We start from the raw sequence: 21,436 nt of genomic DNA on the forward strand, positions 1-21,436 counted from the left end.
AGGAGAGGAGAGGAGAGGAGAGGAGAGGAGAGGAGAGGAGAGGAGAGGAGAGGAGAGGAGAGGAGAGGAGAGGAGAGGAGAGGAGAGGAGAGGGCTATTCTTGACTTAAAGTGGCCGGGAGAGAGAGGGAGATTCCCGTGCCCAGCCCACTTGGAGCCTCGCATTAAGCCCGCGGCTGATGCCCGCCGAGCAGGAGCCGCCAGGCGCTGCCGAGTCCAGTCCAGCGGCGTTGCGGCGGCGGAGCCAGCGGGGCCTCCGAGCGGCGGCGGTGGCCGGGGCGTGCCGGGCTCGGCGCTCACCTGCGGAGGGAGGGAGGAAGGGAGGGAGGAAGGGAGGGCAGCCGCGGTGCGTGCCCAGAGCCCGCGGGAGCCGTGCCGGAGCCGTGCCGGAGCGCAGAGCCCCGCGCTACTCCCTCCCGCCGCCGCTCTCGACTGCAGCAGCGGGGACAGGAGGGGGTGGTGCTGCCGTGAGCAGGGTCCGAGGGGGACGGACAGAGTGCCAAAGAAGACGGAGGGAGAGGGAGGGAAGGAAGGAGGGAGGGAGGCGGGGAAGCAGAGAGGGAGGGAAGGAGTCGGCAATCCGGCGCAGCGTCTCCACTCACTCTCCCCGCTGCTATAACTCCTCAACTCTGCCCGTTCTTTGCCTGGACATGTCTTAAGAAAGTTGGATCTCTCCCTCCCTCTCGCCTTTATTCTGCTTCTTCTTTTTTTCTTTTTTTTTTTTTTTTTTTTTTTTTCCTTGTTCTCGCAGTCCCGGTGTATTTTTGCTCCCCTCCGGCCGAAGTTCGGGCGGCGGATGGGTCGGGGCGGGCTGTGGCGGTGGGGCCGGGCGCCGCGCTGGCTGAGCCTGAGCCTGAGCCTGAGCCGGGGGGGCACCGCGGGGTTCCCGCTCTAGGGCCGTGCGGGCACCGGGACAGGGCGAGCGCCTTCTCCAGAGGACAAATACAAAGCGCGGGGAGGAAGCGTGCGGAGATGAACTGAGCTGGAGCGGACTTTGTGAGAAGAGTGCCGAGTCCAGCTGGTCTGGTGAGTTCTTTGTTTAATGAGTTTATTATCAGCAGGGTGCTGAGAGGGATGATTCCCTTGAGAGTTCTAGTGCTCTAATTTGTTGCGTTACTGAAAACAGTAGGGCCTTCGATTCAACCCGTGGTTTTTAACTGTGTACAGTGTGTACGTTTGTGTATATATGAATACCTGTATGTATACCCGCACATGGATTCTATGCAAAGCTACGCGTACCTGGAGCTGAAGGTACCCCAGGCTTTACCGCCCGTTCACGGGGAGAGCTGGGATGAAGTTTCCGGACCCGGAGCGGGGCTGGTGGCCGCGGGGCTGCCGGCCCGGCCGCGCTCCCTTCGCCAGAGCCGGGGCTGGATTGGGGCCGAGCGGGGCCCGCCGCCCGTGCGCTGTGCCGCGGCGCCCCCTGCCCGACGGCCGCGGAACTGCACCGCCGCCGCCACCGCGGGGCAGCCGGGCCGGGCCGGGGGAGGGGGCTGCAGGGCCGGGGGCTGCAGGGCCAGCCCCGGGGAGGGGGCTGCAGGGCCGGGGGCTGCAGGGCCGGTGCCGGGCCGGGGGCTGCAGGACCGGCCCTGGGGAGGGGGCGCGGGCGATGCGGGGCGGAGCCGCCTGGCTGCGGGTTGGTGACCCTAAAAGCCAGCGCTTTTGGACGGGGTTGGGTCCTTTTAACCTGCAGCCCTGGGCGTGTGAGGCTGTGGTTGAAGAGGGGCTCCCTCCGCCGCCGGCTGTATTTATTTATGTGGCTAATAAAAGACGCGGCGGGGCTAATGCGTTGTAAATGCGCCCCCGCCGGCGGCTCCTGCCTGTAACCCGGCTTCGTCGTGAGTCCGCTGAGACCGGGTTCCCCAGGCAAACACTTGATCATTATTAAGTGTGATCACTTATTAATGAGCGGGGAATTCTTCAAGGACCGTTTCGGAGTATTAATCTTTAACGGAGGGCTGACAGAGTGACAGATATCCCTTCAACTTGAAGCGCTTTTCCGCTCTGAGGGTCCGGAGAGGCAGCCCATCCCCTCCCCGGGGCCGCGGGGTGGTCACCCGGCCGTGTGCCCGGCTCCGCTCTCGCTGCCGCTGCTTTCCCGGCCGCCGGAGCAGGGCGCCGTTCCCTACAGCCGTGCCAGGGAGCCGCGGGAGAGGCCAGTGGCTTTTGGCTTCTGCCGACACCTCCCTCCTCCGCCCGGGCGATGAGCGGCGGCTCGCCCGGCCAGCCCAGCCGAGGTGGGAGGCGTGAGTACCAGCCCGCCGTGGCTCCGGGGGCGGCAGCCTGGCCGTCTGGGGGAAAGGGGGCGGTGGCCGAGGCGCTGTGGTCGCCGCCGGGCGCTCTCGGGTGCCATCGGCGCGGGCGGGCACCGCGGGACCTGACCCGGCCACCCTCTGTTCCTCGGACGGCAGGAGACCGCGTGTTCCCGGGGCTCTGACCATCTCCCCGTAAGAAACATCCCCGGCAGCAGCTTTCCCAAGTTTCCGAGTAACCTTTCTGGGGGAGAACTCCGCCGTACGCGAAGTGGCCCGTGTCTGCGCGCCCCGTCTTGCAGGAGCGGGGCGAGCGCGGCGGGGGTGAGGGGTCCCCCCAACCTCGGGCCGCCGGGAGGAACAGCCTGTGGTCGTGTTTCGCCCTTCCCCCGCCGTTCTGTTCCGCCTTTCGTCCTTCCGCGGCGGGGCCGGGCAGGGGTGCGGGAGCCGCCGCCGCTCCAGGCGAAGGGCGCAGAAACGAGTTCCGGAGGGGCGGCCGGCCAGCGCCGCGGAGGAATCCGGCGCGGGGGGCGCGGGGGGCGGGGAGGCACCGGCGAGGCGCGCGGGTGGCCGGGGAAGAAAGGGGGAGCGGCGCGGCGGGCACCGTGCGGGGCTGGCCCCGACCCCGACCCGCGCCCTCGCCCCGCGGGCAGCGGCCGACAGAGGTGAGCGCAGGGCCGGCACAAACTTGGGAGAAGTTTTGGCGGCGGGGGAGGACGCGCGGCGCGGACCCTTTGGGAAGTTGAGGCTCCGAGGCGAGGCCGGGACGGGGGCGAGCGGCCGCCTCGTGCTGCGGGCCCGGGGACGGGCTGCGGGCCCCGGGCCCTCCCCGCTCCCCGCCGTGCCGGGGCCGCCCCCATCCCCCTTGGCTGGCGGCGGCCGGGCGGGCTGTGGCCGGGGCTGGAGCCGGGGCCGGGCTGGAGCCGGGCTGGAGCTCCCCGGAGAGCCAGCAGGACTTGAGCGGGCAGGTTCCGCCTGAGCGGGGCAGAGGAAAAGAGCTGGCGCTGGTGCTTTTCCCTGAGGCAAAGGTGTCCGAGTGCGGCTGATGGGCCATTGCAAACTTGATTCCCGGGTGAGCCGGCAGGGGCGGCTCGCGGCGGTGAGAAGTACCTTGGGATGAATTTCTTCCTTTGTTCGCACTTCCACACCGCGTCCCTCGTTGCGTTCCTCCCCGGCTCGCTCCGAAAGGTAAAGGGCAGTGCTCGCCGGGACCCGACCTTGGGCAGCGGCTCCCGGGAAAAGCCCGGCTGGACTCATCACTCGGCTTCTGCTGCTTCTTTTATTCTTCTTTAGTTGAAGCAGAACGAAGTTATGTTTGAAAGATGCCCTTTTTAATCTCGCTCGTCAGCAAGTGACGCCGTGTTTTACCGCTGATAGTATCCCCCTATTGTAAACTTTTTTTTTTTCGGAAGCGCATTACTAAGTTAAAGAAATGCTGCCTTCTAGCAGCAGGTTTTCCTGCGGTTTAAATACTTGCATACAAGTTGTTCCCAGGGAGTGGCATAGGAAAGACTACCTGTACTCTTTAACCACCTCTGCTGTCTCTCTGTAAAAGAAAAGAACGTTGTGTAATAGATGTGTATTTCCCATTTGCTTTTCTAACCGTGTGGAAGTAATTCAGTTATTTAGTGAGTCAATATCTTGCATGCTGGAAACTATTTTTCAAGTTTTTGTTCTATTCACTGTGAAATCTCTTTGAGGAGACTGAAAAGTGAGCTTTAGTAGTCATCTCAGAAGAAGGATAGGGTTTTTTATTATTATTATTTTTTTTAGGTTTTTTTTTTAGTTTTTTTTTTTAATTAAGCATGCTAGAAAACTTTGTATGGCTAAGTTAACTCTGCTATCAGTTCAAGTAAATAAGTGTAAAATGGCTATAAATTTGCGAAGATTTTATATTTTTTCTTTTTTTTTTAGTTGTTTTTTTTTTAACAATTCAAAATCTGTAGAACTATTTTTGTTATCAAAAAATTTAGGGTGTCATGCTAATTTTCAATCAAACTTACTGACAGAGATTGGAGGTCTGCTTTTCCTTGCACAGCTGATGAGTTCATATTAGATACACCAGTAAGTAACTGCCTACAGATAAACAGTTGAAATTCTCCATGTGAATCTTTGTTTCATTCTGGTTGGAGACTCTTTGCCTGCTGTTGGAATATAGCTGCTGCATTTTGCTTTTAACAGCTAATATCTTGAAAACATAAATCAAAGTATCTCATGAGATTAACTCATGATGTGGGAAATGCAAACAAAACTTTCTGGACTTTAGTCACAAGTTGAAACTGTTATGTTAATCTCTTGGACAATGTACATTTTTTGAATAACTTTCCAGCTTTACTAAAGTAACACTGCCATACACTCTCATCATGTGTTAATTTTCTGAATACCAAAACACCTTCCCTCTCTGAAGAGCAAAAGACACTGTTAATTTGTTTGATTGGAAAGTTAAGTGTGTTGAAACAGCTAAACCTGGTAATTCTTTTTTCCCATCAGACTACATAAATGTTTTTAAACAATTGAAAGAAGAGGTGTAACCACAATTAGTGCAGCTTGCAAAGTCACACGATCTCTCATAGACTGCTACACTAGAAATCCTGTCATGACTGTTTAGTTTCACAGTGCATTTCTGTCAGACAGCATCAGTTGGGTGTGCTGATCAAAACTGACCTTTAAAGTAAATAGTTAATGTTTTGCTTGGCAGGTAGGTTATTCTGGATTTAACTGGTACAGCTTGCATGCAGAAAAGGAATAGCAATGAGACTAAGACTTGTTTGGGGATATGGCCTGATTTAGGTCCTTTTTCTACCTGTGACTTCTGTTGGTGGGGGAGTAAATATCTCAGTGTGTGCTCCCCATAGATACATGGCAAGCTTGGTTCGGTGTATCTATGATAAACAAGGTAAGCTTGGTTTGTCTTTTTGCTTGCTTGCTTGGCATTGAAATTGCTGTTTACTAAGTTTTGTATTTTATGCTTAAAACTTTAAAATCTCAAACTATAAAATTTGAAATGTAAATACTGTAAACTTCCTGCTAGAAGAAATGGTCTTTTGTATTACTGCTATCTTATCCAGTCATCCTAATTTGTAAGTTATCAATTTAGCTCCAAAATTATACTTAGACCTTTAATGTGAAGATAGTTCACATTTCTAAGTTGCATTAATATTTTTTAACATGTACAAATTATGTTAATGTTTTGATGGGCTAATAGTTTTGATAATGTTGTGACTAAGAAGTAAAGCTGTCTTACGTATCCCAGTGCCAGATTTGCATATACATAAAAATAACCTGGCTATGCATATAAATAAAAATGACCTGAATAATAATTTCCAGATAGGAAATCAAAGTTTGTTTGAAAGTAGCTTTTCAGAATAATAAGGTGTGCACTTCTTATGAATTTAGGGCTATTTTTTGTTAAGGAAATTGTTGCTTTATGTATTGAACATGGATAGAGAAAATCCTAAACTGGTCATATTCCAAAGATAATAAATATTTGGGAGTTCAAAGTGTAACCTTTGGCTAAAATATTTCTGAAATTCAGTCATTTTGGCACGTTGTAGTGAGCCATCTCAGTTTATATCTAACACATTATCACTTTTTTCTTAATGCTTTCATACTTCCTCTTAGTAGTTAATGGTCTTTATAATTGAAATTGCTTAATACTTTAGCTATTTTCCAAGAATACACTATGTTGATTTTTTGATAATCTTAGTCATCATTTTTTAGTTTCTAGTAGCTATGTAAATTATGACAAGATGGAAAGAGTGTCATGTAAAAGAAACTGCTAACTTGTTTTTTATCTGACATGGTTAACTGTTCAGTTGAGAGACATTTTTATGTTCTTGATTGTGACTCAGCAAGTCGAAGAGGTTACTGCTGAGGAATAGAATCTCTGACTGGTGGTTGCATTATTGTTTGTAATGGGCTGCCTGTTGCTGGTTTTGAGCAGACTCGATGTTGTTACAGAAGAGCAGCAAAAACTGCTCAAGGTGCTATGGCACAGAACAATATTTACAGTAATAGTAAAACTTACACATGTTTAACTTTTGAGTACTAACGAGAAGTTTGGATATCTTAATGCAGTTCAATGCATTAAGGTCCCGTCTAATGTGCCTGAGATGTGAGAAGCAAATGATAAAAGATACAAATAGATACAATGTTTTACACTAGAAATCCACCACTTCAAATAGTCCTTGCCAAACGTAAGTATAGGCAATAAGTTAGCAGGTGCTACAACATCAGAAGCAAAGCTGGGTTTTGGACTTCAGTATAAATTAATAATAATAATAATAGTAAATCCTAGGTAACTGAAGGAGAAAAGAGGGAAGCATCTGATCAGATCAACATAAAAGTTAATCGTTAAGTAATAGATCTTTGGTAATAGATGATTTCCAAATTCCAGCAAGAGGGAGGAAAAGCTTTAAAACATTAAAATGTTTTAAAACATTAAAAAATGATGTTTTAAGCAATCTTCTTAACATTGCCTTTTTAGGCCAGTCTGGTAGCATCTTAAAATTTTCAGAGTTTTGTAATTAGTGATATCAGTTATTTATTGCAAAGATTTGGTTGTGTGTAAGAGTTTGTTTGTTTGTTTATTTGTTTTGGTTTAGCACAAATATTTGTTAACTTGGCAGTATGCTGGGACATAAAGCCCTGGAGACCCAAGTGTCTCTGTATTCCCAGGACATATCATAGCCTGGGAAGGAAAATAGATAGGGGAGGAAGAGGATTGTTAAGCCATTGAAATGGTGACTGTTCCAATTTCACTCATTTGCCCTCCCAACCTTTTCTTCATTCAGCGTTAAGACCTTGTAGGTATTGGTTCCAGCTAGTGACTGACTCAAAGAGCTTTAATGCTTTTTATTATTTGCATATTCACTTTTTGTTTGCTATGTTTATAGTTTTAATTGTGCAACTTAATTGCTAGATTTGAAAGACAGACGCACTTTTCTCCTTCCAAAAGGATATTCCTTTTCATTACTCCTCTGCAATACTTCTTATCGTTTGCGTGAATCTGAGTCTTAAATTCCTGTCAAAATCATTGACTTAGTAATATCCGTGACTGAATTCCTTCTGAGGTTCTGAAGTGAACTGTTGACATAAGTAGATTAATTTGCCCTGATGTTTGCTAGTGGGCAGAGTCAGTCCATGGAATGTCAGCCAGTGTGATCTTTCATGTACCTACCTGAGCAGGTAGGAAGTAGGGAAGAGCAAAATTATTGTAAGAGAAACTGTAAGTGGAGGAAGGAGACAACATGTGATATTGTTTTAGTGGAGATGAACAGAGGTAGCATGAAGATAGGCACTTAGGAGATATTTACAGCCAAAGAATAGGATAAGGGCAAACTAGGGCTAAAATGTGGGGAGGAAAAGGTCAGGAGTAATAAAAGAATGACACAGTGAGCAATTAGGTTGATTTGCATAGCAAATTGGCCAGGGAAGAAAACTCAGAAGGAGAGGTAAGGGAAAAAAAAAAAAAAAAGGATAAATAGGGAAAGGAGAAAGAAATAAATGTGTACTACTTAATCAAAGTAATCAAGAAAATGTTAGATTGCTTTCTACTTGCTGGAAAGAATTTTTGTCCCTAAGATCTTGTTGGAAGCTTGGGCTTGAAAGCCTTCTGAAGCTTTGATTCGTATATGTGAGACTTGAAGGAGTAACGATGGTTGCTGTAAACCCACATGAAGAATATGGTCCCAGATGTCTTGTTCCTGTGTTTTCTGCCTTTCTTCGTACTGCAGTCTTGCCTAGATTTAGGTAGTGAAAATGTTACACTGACTTCAAAAGGCAAATCTAGTGAAGGTGTGCCTCTGTGACGGTATTGCTGTTCCAGTCTCTTTCTCTGTCATTTCTGGAATGTGTTGGAGAAACCTGACTGAAATGTTCCTTCAGTAATTTTGATAGATTCTTATTCTCATAGCTCTTGATACTAACTTGTTGAAGATCTGTTCTGAAAGGGGATTAAAGGAATATATCTTATTCTTTATGGGCTTTACACCTTAGTGGTGCTTGATTTTTTTTGATTTTTTTTTTCTTTTATGACAACCCCTACTCACAAAGTAGTCAGAGCTGGAGGGAATACAATACAGAATTATTCTCTGTTTATAATATTTATAATTTTTGGAACAGATGTACATAGGATATTGTAATGAATTGATGGTGCTATCAAGCCAACTCTTGCAGTTTACTTCCACATAGTTGGACATCAGTCATTTTACAGTCTATATGAAATGAAGGAGAAGAATTTTCTACTAGACATCATTCTCATATTGTCATGGATGAAGTAGAGAACTGGAGTGAATGTTCACTCCTCCAGATTAGTTCAGACCTAGTTTTTTGCTCATAGCAGACAACATTGACATGTTTCTTCTAGCATGTTGCTTCATGGGAATGTTCATTCGAACTTAACTCAGTGTTCCTCTTGTGTTGGGTTAGTAATTCCTAGACTTTTGCTGTAATGGATTCTTGGCTTTTTTTAGTTTTTAATTTATCTCTGTTTCTGTTACTGCAAATATTTTTGACACTTTCTGTGAGAAAAGGATAGAGTCTAAATGTGTAACCTACAGTTTTCTTTCAAGTATGAATTCTGAACTAAGCATCAGTGTTTATTTGATAACACATTTGAACAGTCATAAGTCTTACAATATCTCTTTCTTGTTTCAGGGTTTCTTTTTAATTGCTGCCATGGGAAGATACTTGACTATGCTGTTGCTGCTGATGCTGCTGGTGCAGCATTTTGGAAACTGTGAAGGAAATCAAAGGCCACATCATGCTCCATCAATGCAATTTACACAAGTAGAGTATAATGCCACTGTGTATGAGAATTCTGCAGCCAAGACTTACGTTGGGCATCCAGTGAAAATGGGCATTTACCTTACAAATCCATTGTGGGACTTAAGATACAAAATTATTTCTGGTGACAGTGAGAACTTGTTCAAAGCTGAAGAGTATGTTCTTGGAAACTTTTGCTTTTTGAGAATACGGACCAAGGGAGGAAACACAGCTATCCTTAACAGAGAGGTGAAGGACCATTATATGCTGACTGTTAAAGCAGTTGAGAAAAATACAAATGCTGAAACGCGCACCAAGGTCAGGATACAGGTACTGGATACAAATGACTTGCGGCCTTTGTTTTCTCCAACATCTTACAGTGTTTCTTTGCCTGAAAACACAGCAATAAGGACCAGCATTGCAAGAGTCAGTGCAACAGATGCAGATATAGGAACAAATGGAGAGTTCTACTATAGCTTTAAAGAAAGAACAGATGTGTTTGCTATACATCCAACTAGTGGAGTGGTAGTTCTAACTGGTAGACTTGACTACTCAGACACTAAGCGTTATGAGATGGAAATTCTTGCAGTGGACCGTGGACTGAAGTTGTATGGTAGCAGTGGCATAAGCAGTATGGCAAAACTAACTGTTCATGTAGAGCAAGCAAATGAACATGCCCCTGTTATTACAGCTGTTCCATTGACTCCATCAGAATCAGACACAGATCCAACGTATGCAATTATAACCGTAGAGGACAATGACCAGGGTTCAAATGGGGAAATAGCATCATTAAATATTGTTGCAGGAGATGCGCTTCAACAGTTCAAAACAGTGAGGTCTGTTCCAGGTGGCAAAGAATACAAAATAAAAGCCATTGGTCCCATTGATTGGGAGAGTCACCCTTTTGGATACAACCTTACCCTTCAAGCTAAAGATAAAGGGGATCCCCCACAATTTTCTTCTGTAAAAGTTGTTCATGTGACATCACCACAATTTAAGTCTGGTCCTGTCAGATTTGAAAAAGAGATATATAGAGCTGAAATAAGTGAATTTGCTCCTCCAAACACACCTGTGATAATGGTGAAAGCTGTGCCTAGTTACCCACATTTAAAATATGTGTTTAAAAACACACCAGGAAAAGTAAAATTCAATTTAAACACTCACACTGGTCTTATTACCACATTAGAACCCATAAAAGCACAATATGCATCCCATTTTGAACTTGAAGTTGTGACAAGTGACAGAAGAGCTTCTGCAAAAGTTTTAATTAAGGTACTAGGCATGAATAGCAATCCTCCCGAATTTACTCAGACATCCTATAAAGCCTCCTTTGATGAAAATGTGCCAGTAGGTACAAGTGTTATGAGAGTAAGTGCAAAAGACCCTGACGAAGGAGAAAATGGTTATGTGACCTATAGCATTGCAAACCTAAATCATTTGCCATTTGTGATAAACCATTTCAGTGGGATTATTAGTACCTCAGAAGACTTGGATTATGAATTGATGCCAAGGGTTTACAATTTAAGGATTCGAGCCTCTGATTGGGGCATACCATATCGCCGAGAAGTTGAAGTTCCTGTTACTATTATTTTAAATAACTTGAATGACAATATACCTCTGTTTGAGAAAATAAATTGTGTGGGAATAATCCCCAGGGATCTTGGTGTTGGAGAACAAATAACAACTGTGTCTGCTATTGATGCTGATGAGCTCCAGTTGGTGAAATACCAAATTGAATCTGGAAATGAACTGGATTTATTTAGCCTAAACCCAAATTCTGGAGTACTTTCTCTCAAACAATCACTAATAGATGGCTTAGGTGCTAAAATATCTTTTTACAGTTTGAAAATTACAGCTACAGATGGAGAGAACTTTGCCAAACCATTGTATATCAACATAACTGTAGCTAGTAGTCGCAGACCAGTCAGCTTGCAATGTGAAGAAACTGGTGTTGCCAAAATGCTCGCAGAGAAACTCTTACAAGCAAATAAGTTGCACAATCGTGGGGAAGTTGAGGATGTTTTCTTTGATACTCACTCTGTGAATTTGCATGCACCTCAGTTTAGAAGTACTCTTCCGAGCAGCATTGAGATAAGAGAAGACCTACCTGTGGGCTCCAGCATAATATCTGTGAATGCTACCGATCTTGATACTGGCTTCAATGGAAAGCTAGTGTATGTTATTTCTGCAGGTAATGAAGACAGTAGTTTCATTGTTGATATGGAAAGAGGAGTGTTGAAAATTCTATCTCCCCTTGACCGAGAACTAAAAGATAAATACACCCTCAATATTACTGTCTATGATCTTGGAATACCACAGAAGTCTGCCTGGACCCTTTTAGATATAAAAATTTTGGATGCTAATGACAACCCACCGGAGTTCCTCCAAGACAGTTATTTTATTGAAGTAAGTGAAAACAAAGAGCCCAACAGTGCAATAATTCAAATTGGAGCTACTGATAACGATTTGGGAGCTAATGGAGAAGTGAAATACTCTCTTCTTACAGACACAGACAAGTTTACTATTGATTCTGTGACAGGAGTTGTGCAAGTTGTAGGGGTCCTGGATCGGGAGGAACAGCACATTTATTTGTTGAAAATTGAGGCTAGGGACCAACCTACTGAAGAACCTCAATTATTTTCAACAGTTGTTTTGAAAGTGGCTGTAGAAGATGTTAATGACAATCCTCCCAAGTTTATTCCTTCAAATTACCATGTGAAAATTCGAGAAGATCTTCCCGAGGGAGCTATTATTACGTGGCTAGAAGCCTATGATCCTGATTTAGGCCAGTCAAGTCAAGTACGGTACAGTCTTTTGGACAGTGGAGATGGCACCTTTGACATTGACAAAATAAGTGGAGCAATACGTATTGTACAAAGACTGGATTATGAAAAGAAACAACTTTATAACTTGACCGTTCGTGCCAAGGACAAAGGAAAACCCATTTCATTGTCCTCCACGTGTTATGTTGAGGTTGAGATAGTTGATGTGAATGAAAACTTGCACCCCCCACGGTTCTCCATATTTGCAGATAAAGGCTTTATAAAAGAAGATGCTCCTGTTGGCTCCTCAGTAATGACAGTATCTGCTTATGATGAAGATACAGGACGAGATGGGGAGATCAGATATTCCATCAGAGATGGATCGGGTATAGGAGTTTTCCGAATAGACGAAGAAAAAGGTAAGGTGGCTTTCTGTTATTTTTATATAGTGAATAAAATTAAATGCCAAGAAAGAAAGAAGCAGCATTATCACAGTTGACACAGGTGTTCTTGTTAGGACAAAAATGTCACCAGCAGTACGTATAGTTGTGTCTGCTGTTGAAGTGAAATTATTTTTATACGTTTGATAAATAATTTCTCTCTAATATTCCCACTTCCATCCAGCCTACCTAAAGCCATGCTTAAGTTTTAAAATCTATGTCCCCCAGAAAAAGTAAGAATATTCTTGATATAAAATAGACATCTGCCTCATGTGAGCACACACACACTCTGTCTTGTGGACAGTGGGACTGTCATACTTTTCAGTCTTAAATGACATTATCTTTTACTCATTTTACTGGAGGTATGCATGCATGTGATATTGCCATATGTACTGGTTTTGTTAGTTACTTTCAGAGTTTACAAGTGGCCATCTAGAATTCAGTAAGCAGTGGCTTGTTTATCAGAAGGCTTCTGCCAAAGAAAGCATTGATGCACCCCTAGAAAAACCTCATATGAATCAAGCAAACTGAATTGTTGACTTATTTCATAAATAATGCATATGTTGATGAGCAGTGTGAAAATTTTTGCAGTGTCATGTGTTCAGAAGAAACAATTTTATTTTCAGTAAAATTCTAGTGCTGACTTTTAACATTTTGGTTGGATGTTTATGTAGCTATCTATTTGTTTATGTCTTTGATAAAGAGAGAGCATTGATATTTTGCAATTATCTAAGCATCGTGAAATAAATTGAGGAGGAATCTGGTGCAAAATTTGTCTACAGGTTACATGTACGTAAATGATGGCATATGTGATCAATGTCTTAAAGAAAAAAAGCTTGTAACTGAGAATAAAAGATGGGAATTATGTCTGATTCATCCAGTAGTCATTCAGTGTTTTCTCTGTTTCCCACAACTGTGAATGTGGGTAATAGAGACTCATGGAGCCACTTTACTCTTTAGGGTTTGGGTGAACAAACTGTTCCTGACTATTTTTTCTTCTATAGAAAGTCAGTTATTAAATTACATGGTTTGTGGCTAAAGAATCAGCTCTACAGATTGAAATGTAACAATGCTTCCCTTAGCTTTGCTTTTAAGAAAACGCATAGCTAAGACAGTGAAGCAAAATTTCTGAAAGTGGAGAATTGAATACTTCCTTTCCAAGACGTTGTAGTTTTGGCCATTTGGTATGTGTCCAGAATATTAATTTGTCTATCATTATGCCTATCTTTTGACTTAAGTATATTAAAGTTCACTGTGTGTTATGGTATTTTAGAAGTGTCTCTAGTTGTTCTAGAGAATGAGTCTGAGTTTGGCAATTTATTATCTGAGTGATAGGTAGCAGCAGTAAGTGAGAATGAAGTGGGTATGTGGACAGGTATGTGTCTTTTTGTTTACCACCATGGCAGAATTAGTTGTCTGCATGTGTTACCTCTACTCTTTTGGCACAAAGCTAGTTTACTTGACTAACGAATTGGTGTGAGTTTAACAAAGTTGCTTTTTATCAGCTGGGTTTACAAAGTTGGCAGAGCTTGGGGCAAAGCCAGCTTCTATTTAATAATATTGTCCAGAACAGTGGCTCTGTATTTTCAAGGCAGGGGAGAGGCATTGTCTGTATTCATATCTGGTGTCTAGCGTTTGCAATTCTTCAGGGATGAAAGTAGAGGGATTTCGTGGGAATGGGGGAGTTGGTAAAGAAGGATTGCTGGTTTTTAATCTTACTGAAGCAATTCCATTTATGACACTAGTGTGGGGAAGAAAGTGTTTATTTCAGATTGGTTGGTGTGTTTTTTCCATCAAATGGTGATCTTAAGGAACCCATGAAAGGACAGTGAGTATGTACAAACTTGACAGTGTAGCTTAAATTTTGGAATGATGTTTCATTTTGGTAAAAAGCCATCAGAATTGTTCTTGAAGGCACTCTTTATACTGCAGTGTCTGAATATTTGTCATATTTTTCAAAATGGACTGGCCTTGATACAGGGAGCAGACTGATTATCAGCCAACAAAGCACATTAAAGAATTTGTGAAAGAAGAGATTTGTCAAGCAACTTGATAATTTTTTCAGCTTGCTGAAAGGTTTTTCTGACTTTACCCCTGAGCTTCATGCCTTGCCCTCTGTCTTTGGAGAGCACCATACTACACTGTCAATTCAAAGATGGATAAATCAGATTTAAGAACTTATTTCAAGTCAACACTTAACTATTCAGTGGCTCTTTTATCCCTTGCTTACAAGAAATTAAGGACAACCATCATATTTTCAGGTAGACTAAGATGATTATAGAAGCATTGAAGAGCTAGTTCCATGCATTGTTTTTTGTTGATTTTTAGGTTGTCTTTCCCATGTTAAGTTTGTTTTACGGTTCAAAAGGTAGGAAATGGTATTAGTGTTCATATTTGTACCTGTAATTCTGGTATTTTCAGAAGTGAATTTAATATATCTTTGCCACAATGTCTTGAGTTCTGTTTTCCATGAGTTACCTTTATTTTTGGTCTGTGGATTTTCATAGGTTGTGTTTTTTGCAGTTATGCCCAAACCATTAGCAGTGAATCTCTTAACAGGGAGCAGTAAACACCAATATTTCCAAACTCAGCAGCTGCTTTGATTATTTAGTTCCCTGACTGCTCTTATGCTTTTCAAATAGACAGAAAACATAAATGTTAGGGGTAAATTTGGTTGTCAGTCATATTTTAGCTTTCTTAGTATTCTTAAACCTGAAAAGGCAGTAATGGTCAGAAAGGAGGAGAACAAGATAAAAGAAGTCTAGAAAATTGCAATAGTTTCTGTGGCACCTATATCACTGTCTATTTTTTGTAATGTGAGAAGTAAAGCACACACAGTTAACAGGTTTTAGAGTATTTTTCCTTTCCTAAGCAATAAGGAAGTGTTTTTCACATGAAGTGTAATAAAGTCATGAAACCCATTTCCTCAGGAAGTTATAGAGATTGAAAGTATGACTAAAGAAAATAAATGATACTAATGAGATTATTTTGAGTTTCAGCTTCATGCTATCTTCAGCTCATAAACTGTTAACTGGAATCCAAGGGGGTAAGGGAGGGAGATCAGAGGTCATCTCTCAATATATGATTCAGAAGTACAACAGTGCATTGTACAGAAATAAAATATAAGTTGCATGATAAATAAAGACTTTAGGATATTATATGAGAGGAAAAATGTTAAAATAAGACTTTTGTGCTGTGAATTTATTTAACAAAGCCATTTGTTTATCCTTTAGGTACAGGCTCAGGAGAACTTGGAATTTAAGATAGCTTTTTATTTGTGAGCAGAATCAAAGGCTGTAAATTGAGTTGATCAATTGGCTATATAAATTGCCTGCTAAAGCAGCAGTAAAATATTTTCTCAAAGAATTTAATAAGGAGTTGAGGGCATCGGTGTGTATTAATAATAGAAGGCATTGTGTTGATGCAGATCTCAGTGTGCCACAAGAAAAATCCATGCACCATCTAAATCCCATTAGCACAGAACAGTAAAAGTGAGATAAATCATGTCAATACCATGCTGCTACTTCGATTGAGAAAAACTATAGGATTACAGAAGCAATTGCTGGAGCAGAACCTAAAGCAGAAGCTCTATGGGACCAAGGCAATACTGAAACTTCCTTGTCCCAGTTTTTATTCCAGCAGGCCAGGAAGGAAGAAGGAAGAATGTCTTCCTGTTTATTTTTTGGGTTTCAAATACGAGGATGGAGCATTTCCATTTAGTATTTGCACTCCTCAAAGGTTAACTGAAAAGTGGAAGCTCTAGTTCATAAAAATGGTGTTGGGAAGGGCTTGTAGTACTTCTTCCAGTTGTATAGGCAGGGGAGCAGTGTCACCCATTGGTCTGGATGGGACACTATCATGGGAGCACCAGCATGTGGTGAGCAAGTGTCCACACTGATTTTCAACTGTAAAAATGAGACTGAAAAAAACTCGTAGCGGTTTTCTGACCTTCTCCAAAGAATTTTTTCCAAGCAGATTGCTCTTTTCCTTGAAATATCAGAACTTCTAGCTGACTGTTGAGGGCTGTCTGTTCTAATATTTTTTCAAGGTTGTTTTCTTATGGTTTTGGTTTTCTTTCTAGCGCTCAAAATTTAGATAGCTAAGCGAGCCAGCAGACTCTGGATGTGAAGATGCCATGGGTCATTTACCCTAAGAAAGGTCTTATTGAAATGTTTAGGGAAGATGGGAGCCCATGCTGGAAACTGATGTTCAGAAGTGAAGGAAGGTTTAAGTAATGAATTCCATGATGTCTGTTATAGCTAACTAGTTGAGTGGTTGCATTTACAACCCTTATACATGCAGATGCAGGATGTTACATGTAGACCCTGCACAGTAATATTTCAAGTCAGAAACTTAGAAGCTAGTTCAACTGGCAAAGTGACCAGCAGGTGTTTTCTAAACTTCTGTAACTGAGGATATTTCACAGTATGTCACCTAATTCCAGAATGGTGTAAAGGACGATGTGGCAGTCTGAACTTCATACATGATAACCTTATTACTTGTGTTTAGTGTAGTTATTTGTTACCAGGAATTTTACTGCTCTTTCATTAACCTGAACTTGAGTTATTAGGCCATAAGTGTTTTAGAAGAACAGCAATTTTGCTTTACCAATACAAAGTTAAAGGTGATTAAACTAATTTGCTGCCTTAAAAGGAGGCAAATAACTGTGATTTATTAGAACAAATATGTGTCTAGCCTGAGATGCTGTCTCCAGTAGCATAGGCAGGGCACAGAGATGATACTTTCTTCTAATACTTTCCCAGTCTCTGGTTATTTTGTATTTGGGGAGTTTTCAAGTCACATGGTTTGTAACATTGGTGTGCTCATCTTTCTTGTGTAGACTTCCCTTGGAACCATGTAACTTTCATGTGTAACCTTGCTACTGTGATGAGGAAAAATGAATTGCTTTAGTAAAGAATATTAAAGGAACAAGTAAAAAAAGTAGCAGGACCATATGGAAGAAAATCGAATTTATTGCACTATTTCTGTATGCATAAAATAGTGTCAATAAAGCTCAATGTCTACATGATGCTATTTTTAATATTACCAGAACTATTTCCATCTGGGAAGACATTCATTAAGGAGAATGAGTAGGATTTTAGCTGTGTAAAGCAAAGTACTGAATTATACTCATAAAAAGAACAGAGCGTGGCTAACATGCAATAAGCATGTTAACATTGCTTTGTGTAGTGTCCATATAAATCCATTAATTTACATACGGGATGTCATTAACATTTGTGCATAAGAGATAACTTCAGGTTCCATCTCTGCAGTGGTCATTGGCTTTTGAGCTTTCCAAAGACTGGCATTAGCAAAGTTTAAATGCTATGGTCATGAGTGGAGCAGATCACATGGATAGCTCTTAAACCAGCACTGTTCCCTGGAACAAAAACCAACTGGCCTGCATCCATACCAGCAACTCTTGTACCTTTAGGAAGGGGGACTGTACCCAGATAATCTATTGGGAATCCTAATCCTACAGTTCACTCCTAACTGTGCCCCCTGCTCTTTGAAGAATGGTAGTTGGCACAAACCAAATGCAGTTTGACAGTACATAAGTTCAAAAGCTTGGGAATGTTTTCTGTTTGTGGTAAAGATCTGGTCATAAAATGCTTGGAGGTAGGGGAGGCATTTTTAATCACAACTGAGATTAGTATGATTTGGTTTTAAGTTAATCATAATTAGGCAACATTACAGATACAGGACTTTCTTCACACTCTTTCATTGAATGCTTGATCTTTGAAGTTGCTCCTTCTGTATACTTTGTTACCCTTATTTTATAAATAATGGATATAAACATCAGGATATGCAAAAACTTAGTTTGTCTCAGTTTAAATTAAAAAAAAAAGAAGAGGGGGGGAAAAAGACACCAAGAAGTTATTAATAATTTTCATTCTTCTACTATACAAATTCCATGTAATATGTTGGTTTAGGGTTTATTCTGAGTCTTTGAAGATCTGTTAGATTGTAGTGGATGAAAACTATGAGCAGAAAAATATGTTGAGCAAATCTTATTGTTAGAAAGCTACGAAACATTAAAACTTGTAATTGATCAGGTGATGCTGATACTAGGGAGAGAATATTCTAGGTGGATTTAATATGATTGACTAATTCTTAGAGTATCTTCACATCATGAACTATGTTTGTTTACAAATATTGTGACACTGGCATTTCCTGCTTGGCTTCTGTCCAAAGAGGTCTCATTGGCGCATAGGCTTTGCAGTTAGAATTCCTTATAATTGACCAGTTACAAGTGAGAAGTAACTAGGAAGAAGACACTCATAGAATGGGGTCTTCTGATAGTATTTTATTCCTGCAAAGTGCAGTAGTTCTTCCCACTACATTTGAAGAAAGAGAAGGATTAAGATGTTCTGTATTTCTGCAAAATACTAAGTGGCTGCAGCTTTTTGCACAATGAAGTTTTATCCTAGCTAGCTCAGGTACAGTCATGAGTGAAGCTCAGAGCACAGACTAATCTTGCAGATACCTAATTAGCTTTTTGGGCAATTTTTTTTTCGTACTACGCTGCATTCTGTACAGCTGCATTAGATTGTATTGAAGTTAATGATTTTCCCATGTAGCTATCGCAGTTAAATTTCTTCAGTAGTCGAGGCATTCGTGTCCTAGAGTAAGAATTTAGATTATTATGATGCAGTTTGAAGAAAACCCACAAAACCAACTCAAACAAAAAAAAAATCCAAGAAACCAAACTCAAAACCTAAACCAACAAAAAATAACCTGAACAACCCTCAACATGCAAAACAGCTGAAACAACAGCAAAAACCCAGAATGATTACTAGGTTCTGTAAACTCCAAGTTAGAGTTAAATTCTTAAGCTTATAAATGTTAATTTGGAAGGTTAATTGTTTAAATGAGGGGTTGCATTAGTGCTTCAGTTTGTAATTAAGAGAAAACCTAATTCTAATGTATGCTGGAGGTTTGAATGACATTCTAGTCAGCAGATGGGAGCTTTTCTTAATCAAAGGGCTTATGCAGATTATTTTTGGATTTTGGAGTTGGCTGGTTAGTTGTCACACTGACATCTAGAACAGAATTTCAGGTCAACACCTGGAATTTGAATACAAACTGTTACACTTGTTTGGAAAACAGTACGAGGGCAAGGATCTATTTGTTTGAATACTGTGTAATTTAAGCTCTTGAAAGAATTAAAGTAACACTTTCTGAGTCTGAGATGTATTTTTGTGTGTATCTCCGTAAAAGTCTATGTTGGGTTGGGGGGTTCTTTTTGTGTTTCAAGAAATTTTGGGAACATATCTGTTCTAGAAGTTTTAGTTTATCTGTGCTAAATGATAAAAAATACAGCTGTTCTGTAAGCATGAAGTAGTTTAGGTCAGAAATGCAGAAATAGTCTTTATCCTACTCAGTGAGGATAGTTTTGTAAAAATAACACTACTTACAAATAGGGGGCAGGGCAAGTAAAGATTACTTTGGTAGTTAATTGCTCTGGAAAGACATTTTAATGCTGATACATGTTAAGGATTTTTTTCTAGTGGTATATTTTGTTTTTTGTCTGGGCATTCTCTCCCTTTGGTGTTTAATTGAGAAAGATGAGCAGTATGAGAACAACTTCACTGACTCTAGACCAGGTCTGCACGTTTGAACTCTCCAGCTGACACTCTTGTGAATCCTTTGCAGGAGAGTCCTTATCAAGCTTCTCCAAGACCACCAGAAAAAAGGCTTTATTGTGACAATAAATAATAAAGCCACTTACGGTACTATGCCCATCCAAACACTATGACCTGTTTCTTAAAGCATTTATCTCATGTTTTTATGACCTCTTTTTCCTACCATAATTTTCAGTGGCAGTCAAGCGTGCTATATATGGAGCAGAGCTGAAATTGTAGCTTAGTCTGCAAGATGGGAGAGACAACCGTATCTGTGTGGGACTCTGAAATTGAGGAGGCAGACTTGTGGTTGTTAATTACAGATACTAAAAAACTTGGGTAGACTTTCTAAAATGGGGTATTATTTTCTGCTTTCTAATTAAGGATAACCCAGTGGGTTTGCATGTGTTCAGTATGATGTTGAAAACTGAGCGAAGCTGACACAGGATGATCTGTATGGTTTCATTTTGGTTTTATGGATTTTTCTTCAGCGGCCTTAAAGCAAAATTGTGCCATTGTGCAAGAAAAAAATAGTTTTGTTTAAAAAAAAAAAAAAGGAACTGTGCCTAAATTGAATAGTATTTTGAGTTTAAAAAAGCGTTTGCTTAAAATGTCATGCAACTCAAGTATATTTTCCACCAATTTGTTTTGGTTTTAAAAATGAGGCATTTGGCACAAAGATTCTCTTTTATGAGACAGTACAAATAGTTGTGACACCAGCTGACTAAGAATGATCTTTGTACTTCCAGACCTCCTATAGTATTAGGAGAAATCTAAAACATTTTAAGAGAATAGACCCAATTTAATACAATTTGTGTCTGATTAAAGAAATAAAACAGCCAGGGATCTGTTAGATTAAGGGCAAGGCCTGAATTTGTTCCTATACATAGAAAGCAATACAGAAAGTATTTGACATGGGGAGGACTGAATTCAGGTTTCAGGCAGCCATGGTACCAGCAATCAAGCAAAGTATCTCACACCCAAAACTTAGTTAAGTGCATGTTAGTACTCCAGTTCAGAGGAGGTTACCTGGTTAACCTGTCAGGGGCCATCTGGAGTTTGCAGCTTTGTACTCCTGTACTGACTGTGTGATTATGTTCATTCTAAGGTCTAGAACTAATGGTGCCCCTGGGTTAAACTGTGATATGATGCATTTGTGTTTCTTTCTTAGGTGCATTAAACTAAGCCTTGCATTTGGAACTAAAGCTGAGTTTCAGTTTGGCAGAGGTTGAGGAGGGTCTGGGTTTGGACCAAGGTCCTGAGCAGCCTGGAGCTAGGGAATTACTTTTCTTTCTTAGGCTTGAAGAAAACCATGTAATTTGCATTTGTGATGGTGGCAACTCCCAAAGTGCTATTAGGTTGTTAATGCAGCTTTTAGAATTTGTCTTTGGAAAAAGCTGAATTAGTTTTAGGCAAACATATTCATCTTATGTTTTTTGTTGGCAGGGGCATCTCCCAAAGTAGTTTGAGTTTTCTTAGGTATCCTACTGAGTAAAACATCACCTTAGCTGCCAAGCAGGGATCCCATACAAAAGCTGAAGCTCCTCTCCTCTACTGCAGGCATGCTGAAAGTAAGGGATTGTTCCCTGGTGA

At 41.7% G+C, this 21,436-nt stretch overlaps 1 protein-coding gene across 2 annotated transcripts in view; it reads left to right on the forward strand.

Moving 5' to 3' along the window:
- The first annotated feature begins 500 nt into the window (after nucleotides 1–500).
- The window catches only part of FAT1 (FAT atypical cadherin 1), a 102,924-nt gene continuing 81,988 nt past the window's right edge, over nucleotides 501–21,436 (forward strand). The window contains exons 1-2 of one of the 2 annotated variants that reach the window (XM_083860766.1): nucleotides 501–1,025; nucleotides 8,909–12,197. In XM_083860766.1, the coding sequence (XP_083716892.1) occupies nucleotides 8,930–12,197 (3,268 nt within the window). In that variant the 5' untranslated portion in view covers nucleotides 501–1,025; nucleotides 8,909–8,929. Of the gene's footprint in view, nucleotides 1,026–2,877; nucleotides 2,917–8,908; nucleotides 12,198–21,436 lie in introns of those variants that run through there. The other variant, XM_083860767.1, reaches the window with a different exon arrangement.

This window comes from Zosterops lateralis, assembly GCF_965231275.1.
Source record: "Zosterops lateralis genome assembly, chromosome: 5".
NCBI classification, from domain to species: Eukaryota; Metazoa; Chordata; class Aves; order Passeriformes; family Zosteropidae; genus Zosterops; species Zosterops lateralis.